Raw genomic sequence first — 7992 nt, forward strand, 5'->3', positions numbered from 1 at the left:
AAGAGAGGTTAGAATAGTGGTCCCAATATACAACCTTAAATTGTAATCAAGAGGGTTGAGCACAAAGAGAGTGTAGTTTCAGAAAATAACTGTTGAAAATCCTGTTCCCACAGCTTTTTTAAAATTCTCTCCAAGGAACTATCCCAAGAATTTAGAAGTAATTCACAAAGGCCCATACCACCTCTTTGTATTTAGGTTGGAAATAATAAATCATCCCTATCAGGTTCCAGGTCTTCAGGGAGCTTCAAAACTGTAACTAATGAAAGAAGTGGTGTCTAAGCATTGAAAATTTGGTGGTTTCTTATATGAATCACTTTGAAATAAATCAAAGGAGATGAGGCGAGGTACCACATAAATGGAAACAATTATCTAGAGGTTATAAATCTCCCCTGAGGAGCTCAATATACATAGAATTTCCTCTCATAAAAGAAATCATTTACAATTTCACCAGAAATAATAAATGGATAAACTTTGCTAATACATTTCTTCTTCTGGTGTCCAATTGCTTTAGGGATCAGAAGAAATTGTCCATATTTATGAGAGAAACACAAGGACTGCAGATGCTGGAATCTTGAGCAAACAATGAGAAGCAGGGGGAGATCAACAGGTCAGGCAGCATCCACAGATAGAAACTGACAGTCAAAATTTCAGCTCAGGATCCTTGTTCGAGACCAGGATGTGAAAGGGAGACATCAGGCATAAAAGAGTGTGGGGAAAGGGCCAAATGGCAGTAGATAATGGGTGCAAGTAGTAATCTTACTTGCTCAGACCCTCTGCAGCCTAACACCACCCTCCTTTTTATCCACTCTCCCATCATAGTCTAAAAAAAGGATACCGACCCAAAACAATGATTGTCCAGTTCTCTCACTGGATGCTACCTGACCCACCGAGTCTCTCCAGCTTCTTACAGTTTCTTTCCGTATTTATTCCCTGGCTCGAGAAATGGATATGAGAATGGCTTCTTGCCTATCCTTAAGGAGCACAGGATTGGAGTGGGGGGAGTGTGAGGGCGGAACCTGGAGGTGGAGAAGTGCGTAAAGTGTCACAATTTTTTTTTTAAATCCTGAGACGCTGGAGAGACTCAGCTGGTCTCGCAGCATCCTTGGGAGGTAAAGATATACAACCGATGTTTCGGGCCTGAGCCCTTCCTCAAGGTGAGAGCATAAAACAGGCAAGAGGCCTATATTAAAAAGCTGAAAGGGAGAATCGAAGGGGGGAGGAGTACAGACTAAAAGACATAAGGTGTTAATGGATGCGATGAGAGGAGAGGAAAGGTGGGAATTGATAAGGGAAGGGGGTAGTTTTTGGTTCTGTGAAGGGAGACGGAAAAGGAAAGAGAGTTTCAGAGGTAGAAGAAAGGAGACAAGAAAGGGATGGGGAGGGGAGAGGAGGAGGCTAAGAGAAACCAGAGTAGTTAATGTTAATGTCAACCGGTTGGAGGGTGACCAGATGGAAATACGAGGAGTCGTTCCTCCAATTTACGAATGATCTCAGTCTAGCAATGCACGAGACTATGGACAAACACGTCAGCAAGGGGAAAGGGCAGGGAATTGAAATGAGTTGCCACTGGGAGATCTATACTATTGCAGTAGAGAGAGCCAAGGTGTTCAACGAAGTGATCTCCCAGTCTGCGTTCAGTTTCTCTGATGTGTATGAGCACCAGATACAGCAGGTGACCCTTGTACATTCACAGGTGAAGTATTACTTCATGGAAAGGACTGTTTGGGGCCCCGAATGGTGGTGAGAGAGGAGGTTTGGGTGTAAATGGAGCACCTCCTGCGGTCACAGGGGTAGGTGCCAAGGGGGAAATTGGTGGGAAGGGAGGAGTGGACGAGGGAGTCATGGAGAGACTGGTCCCTGGAGAAGGCAGAGAGAGGAGGAGAAGAGATGTCTGGTGGTGGCATCACATAGTAGGTGGTGGAAATAGAGGATAATACATTGGATGGGGAGACTGGTGGCAGAGAATGACAGACGTTGAATGACCAGAGGGACCTTCTCCCTTTCATCAGTGTTAATTTCAAACTATTTACAGGTCAGGTCACTAGTCAATGTGAATGTTCAACCTCAAATGAGGCCAAGAATTCATCGCCTCCAGCATCAAATGCTCAGCACTCCTCCATTGTGGTCATTAATGACTGCCTATTTTGTCACTGTCATTGCCTCTCCTCTACCAACGAATTGTAGCCTTTACTAAGTTCTCACCCTTGTGGATTTGTTTATTACGTCCTCTCTTGGCAAGTTCCTTCTGTCCTTCAAATATCTCTCCAAAGAGGCAATGGGTGCCTTCAGGCCATTTGACCTTGCTGACTGATGATATGCTGACTGTGGTTAAGTGAATTTCACTCCAGGCTCAACTACAGAGATGTTTTGTCATCTTTGTCAGTAATAGTGTTTATTTTGAGACAGCAATGTAGCATAATAAATATTGGATAGACTGTAAATTAGCAGAAAATACACCTGAGAATAACACATTAAATGGCACACTAATGCTATCTAATTATGTCATATTGAACATTGTTCAATATGCTATAAACCATATAACAATTACAGTACGGAAACAGCCCAAATCGGCCCTTCTAGTCCGCATTGATTTAAGTAAAACTCAACTAGTTCCACCTACCTGCTCCTTGTCCATAACCCTCCAACCCTCTCACATCCATGTACTCATCCAACCTCCTCTTAAATGACAAAATTGACCCTGCTGCAACCACCTCTTCTGGAAGGTCATTCCATTCAGCCACTACTCTCTGAGTGAAGAAGTTTTCTCATGTCACTCCTAAAGTTTTGCCCCCTAACCCTTAACTTATGACCTCTCGTCCCAATCTGTCCTAACCTCAAGGGGAAGAGCCTATTCACATCTACTCTATCTATACCGCTCATAATTTTATTCTTCTTTTCTTTGGCTTGGCTTCGCGGACGAAGATTTATGGAGGGGGTAATGTCCATGTCAGCTGCAGGCTCGTTTGTGGTTGACAAGTCCGATGCGGGACAGGCAGACATGGTTGCAGCAGTTGCAAGGGAAAATTGGTTGGTTGGGGTTGGGCGTTGGGTTTTTCCTTCTTTATCTTTTGTCAGTGAGGTGGGCTCTGCGGTCTTCTTCAAAGGAGGATGAAATAGCGCCTTTGGAAGACTACACAAAAGAGTCTGGAAAAACAACCAACTGAAAAACCTCACAAAGATTAACATATACAGAGCCGTTGTCATACCCACGCTCCTGTTCGGCTCCGAATCATGGGTCCTCTACCGGCATCACCTACGGATCCTAGAACGCTTCCACCAGCGTTGTCTCCGCTCCATCCTCAACATTCATTGGAGCGACTTCATCTCCAACATCGAAGTACTCGAGATGGCAGAGGCCGACAGCATCGAATCCACGCTGCTGAAGATCCAACTGCGCTGGGTAGGTCACGTCTCCAGAATGGAGGACCATCGCCTTCCCAAGATCGTGTTATATGGCGAGCTCTCCACTGGCCACCGAGACAGAGGTGCACCAAAGCAGGGCTGCCTAAAGAAATCTCTTGGTGCCTGCCACATTGACCACCGCCATTTATATACCTCTATCAAATCCCCTCTCAACCTTCTACGCTCCAATGTATAAAGACCCAGTCTACTTAATCTTTCTCTGTAAAATGGCATTGTGTGATGTAGGACAATATAATTCAGCCCTCTCGCAATGTTTTGCAAATCACACTGATTTGGCGAAGCAAAATATCACAATAGAAGACAGTGAAACAACACAGTAATTCAGCATCCTTAACATAGCTCAACAATGTGGTTCAACAAAAGACTACTTGAAAAAGTACAATAATGTAGTATTTAATACATGCAGAACATCACTACAGGTGGTCCTCATGGCAGTGCCCTGAGTTCTTCTATCTTTAATTTATTTTGCTTACAGTCTTTCTGCTATCATGAGTAAGTACCCAAATGGAGGAACAACTTCCGTCTGGGCACCCTCCAACCGTATGGCATTAACATTGACTTCTCTGATTTCCATTAAACTCCCCACCCCACCATAATCATCCCTGTCTTCTTTCCTCTGGATGTGTCTCTCTCTTCCGTCTCCTTTCACAGAGCCAAAATAAATTCTCATCTTTCCTCTTATCATACCCAATTAACACACCTGTGGTCTGTGCCCCTCCCCCTACACCAAAGACAAGACCCCCCGCACCAAAGTCAAGACTCTCACCAAAGTCAAGCCCCCCCACACCAAAGTCAAGACACCCGCACCAAAGTCAAGACCCCCGCACCAAAGTCAAGACCCTGCAAAGACAAGACCCCCCTGTACCAAAGTCAAGCCCCCCGCACCAAAGTCAAGACCCTGCAAAGACCCCCCTGCACCAAAGTCAAGATCCCCGCACCAAAGTCAAGACCCTGCAAAGACAAGACCCCCCTGCATCAAAGTCAAGACCCCCGCACCAAAGTCAAGACCCCCGCACCAAAGTCAAGACCCTGCAAAGACAAGACCCCCCTGCACCAAAGTCAAGACCCCCACACCAAAGACAAGACCCCCCTGCACCAAAGTCAAGACCCTGCAAAGACAAGACCCCCCTGCACCAAAGTCAAGACCCCCACACCAAAGACAAGACCCCCCTGCACCAAAGTCAAGACCCCCACACCAAAGACAAGACCCCCCTGCACCTAAGTCAAGACCCTGCAAAGACAAGACCCCCCTGCACCAAAGTCAAGACCCTGCAAAGACAAGACCCCCCTGCACCAAAGTCAAGACCCCCACACCAAAGACAAGACCCCCCTGCACCAAAGTCAAGACCCCCACACCAAAGACAAGACCCCCCTGCACCAAAGTCAAGACCCTGCAAAGACAAGACCCCCCTGCACCAAAGTCAAGACCCCCACACCAAAGACAAGACCCCCCTGCACCAAAGTCAAGACCCTGCAAAGACAAGAACCCCCTGCACCAAAGTCAAGACCCCCGCATCAAAGTCAAGACCCTGCAAAGACCCCCCTGCACCAAAGTCAAGATCCCCGCACCAAAGTCAAGACCCTGCAAAGACAAGACCCCCCTGCATCAAAGTCAAGACCCCCGCACCAAAGTCAAGACCCCCGCACCAAAGTCAAGACCCTGCAAAGACAAGACCCCCCTGCACCAAAGTCAAGACCCCCACACCAAAGACAAGACCCCCCTGCACCAAAGTCAAGACCCTGCAAAGACAAGACCCCCCTGCACCAAAGTCAAGACCCCCACACCAAAGACAAGACCCCCCTGCACCAAAGTCAAGACCCCCACACCAAAGACAAGACCCCCCTGCACCTAAGTCAAGACCCTGCAAAGACAAGACCCCCCTGCACCAAAGTCAAGACCCTGCAAAGACAAGACCCCCCTGCACCAAAGTCAAGACCCCCACACCAAAGACAAGACCCCCCTGCACCAAAGTCAAGACCCCCACACCAAAGACAAGACCCCCCTGCACCAAAGTCAAGACCCTGCAAAGACAAGACCCCCCTGCACCAAAGTCAAGACCCCCACACCAAAGACAAGACCCCCCTGCACCAAAGTCAAGACCCTGCAAAGACAAGAACCCCCTGCACCAAAGTCAAGACCCCCGCATCAAAGTGACCACCACTTTGCGGCTCGCCCACGGAGTCGTCGTCCCCCCCCCCCCCCCCAGGACTGCTGGACCCTCGGGATTGGTGCTACCGCCTGTCACTCCAGCTCTGCGAGTGGGCGGGACTTCGAGCGGGCAGCACCAACATGGCGGCCTTCACGCTGAGTGTGGCCGCGGGCGCCCGGGCCTTGAGTTCGGCGGCCCGGGACGCCGCGTGGAAGCTGGGGCGGCTCAATCACGTCGCCATCGCGGTGCCGGAGATGGAGAAGGCCCGCTCCTTCTACCGGGAGGTGCTGGGCGGCCGGGTCAGCGAGGCGGTGCCGCTGGCGGAACACGGCGTCAGCACGTCCTTCGTGGAGCTGGGCAACGCCAAGCTGGAGCTGCTGGAGCCGCTGGGCCCCGACAGCCCGATCCTCGGCTTCCTGCGCAGCCGCGGCCTCGGGGGCATCCACCACATCTGCATCGAGGTGGAGCGGCTGCCCGCCGCCGTCCAGCAGCTGCGGGCCCACCGGGTGCGCACCCTGAGCCCCGGGCCCCAGATCGGAGCCCACGGCAAGCCCGTCATCTTCCTCCACCCCAAGGACTGCGGCGGGGTCCTGGTGGAGCTGGAGGAGGCCTGAGCGCTGAGCTCCCCCCACCAAGACGGCGGGATGGGTCACTGGCTGCAGGGATGCTGCCCGGCCTGTGCAGCGGTTATGTTCACCCTCTCCCACCCCCCAGCCCGACTGGAGACTCCACTGGACAACAGGAGGGGATGGTGGATAAAATAAAAACAATGCTGGAGAAACTCAGCAGGTCAAACAGTCTCCTTTATGTAGAAACGGTAAAGACCTGTAGCCAACTTTGGCTTGAGCCCTTCATCAAGGTATGGACGAAATGTAGGCAGCAGATCGTGTAAAATTGGGAGGGGGTGGGGGGGAGAGGTGAATGAGGGAGGGCACGCCAGCAAACAGGGAAGGTTATGGCTCTGAAAGGGGTGGAGAACGAAGGAACGGGTAGTGTCAGTGGAGAACATTAATACCATTCAACGGGAGGGTGCCAAAACTAAAAATTAGGCGTTGCTTCCCCAATTTAAAGGTGCTCCTGGTTTGGCCGTATACCAAGTCACGGACAGACACGGGGGGGGGTGGGGGGGGCAGAGAATTTGAAATGGTCGGCCACTGGGGGAGATTCCCTGTGCCTGAGGCACATGGAGCGAAGGCGCTCAGCAAGGCAATTTTTCTCCCCCACCCCCGAGTCTGCGCGTGCAGCCTCTTTGACGAAGAGAAGGTCACGGTGCTGAGGAAGTGGTCCTGACGGAAGTGGAGAGGGGAACGTGGCCGCTCAACAAAGGTGCCCGCTCTCTGCAGATGTCGCACGTCCTGCGGAGCTCCTCCAACTTCGCTTGGTTCAAGATTCCAGCATTTGCAGTTTGGCAACTTCCTCTCTGGTCGAGGACTATCTGTGAGGAAAGAAAAAGTTTTGACCTGAATCAGTAACTGAATCCCTTCCCACAGATGGTGCCTGACTGACCCGAGTGTTTCCAGTGTTTTCTGTTATTTCAGATTTCTGAAATTTTTATTTTTCAACTCAACTAAAACCAGATTTCCTTGTCACAAAATGAAGTCTCACAGGAGACTGTATTCAGCTTCCGTTTTCCGTTTTGGAGGAACTCAGCAGGTCAAGCAGCATCAGTGGAAGAAAGGAGTCCACTCAAAGAGTTTCAGCATGTTAATGCCATGAGGTTTGAGAGTGCCCTGATGGAAAGACTGGGTACCCTACCCAGGCCTGGACCCATCATTCATGTTCAACTCCATCACCACCCTTCCCCCCCCCCCCCCCCAGCAAATAATGTGCTTGCTTTCTTATAATCTCACTGAAAACCAAGATTAATTGGCCAGCACCCAGAAAAGGTTATATGGTATTGGTCATCTTTCTTCCACGGATGCTTCTTGGCTAATACCCAAGAGTGCAGAAGATCTTTGTTCACCAATTACCTCAAGTGTAGTGGACTGATAGAGTTTTTATAATTTATTTCTCTTGCATTTTGGCTATTGCATTACCTTTTGTAGTTGAATTGGAAATAATTATTAATATTGTTCTTGAAGTAGTAAAGGTCAGGGGATGTTATTTGTGAACAGCTAGTTTCTCAAATTTAATGCAAATAATAAACTGTGTTCTGAACTTTATTCAAAATTTCATTAAATTTAAAGTCTTTAAATAATCAACACTTATTCAGAAAGTCAGTTACTTTTTTTTGTTAAAAGGCTGTGGTAATTGGTCAGGCTAAGACATAGCTTAGAGGATGGCACCAGTCTTCACTCCATTAGAGACATCTTCATGAGGCAGTGTCTTGTGAAAGCAGCCTCTATCCTTAAGGACTCTCACCACTCAGGCCAAGCCCTCTTGTCACTGCTACCATCAGGGAGGTGGTACAGAAGCCAAT

At 49.2% G+C, this 7992-nt stretch overlaps 1 protein-coding gene across 1 annotated transcript; it reads left to right on the forward strand.

The window, feature by feature from the left end:
- The first annotated feature begins 5684 nt into the window (after window positions 1–5684).
- On the forward strand, window positions 5685–6358 carry mcee (methylmalonyl CoA epimerase). Its single transcript, XM_069941508.1, has one exon. It carries the CDS (start codon window positions 5714–5716, stop codon window positions 6185–6187), a length of 474 nt encoding a protein of 157 aa, XP_069797609.1. The 5' UTR covers window positions 5685–5713; the 3' UTR covers window positions 6188–6358.
- Window positions 6359–7992: the final 1634 nt, after the last annotated feature.

This window comes from Narcine bancroftii, chromosome 5, assembly GCF_036971445.1.
Source record: "Narcine bancroftii isolate sNarBan1 chromosome 5, sNarBan1.hap1, whole genome shotgun sequence".
NCBI lineage: Eukaryota > Metazoa > Chordata > Chondrichthyes > Torpediniformes > Narcinidae > Narcine > Narcine bancroftii.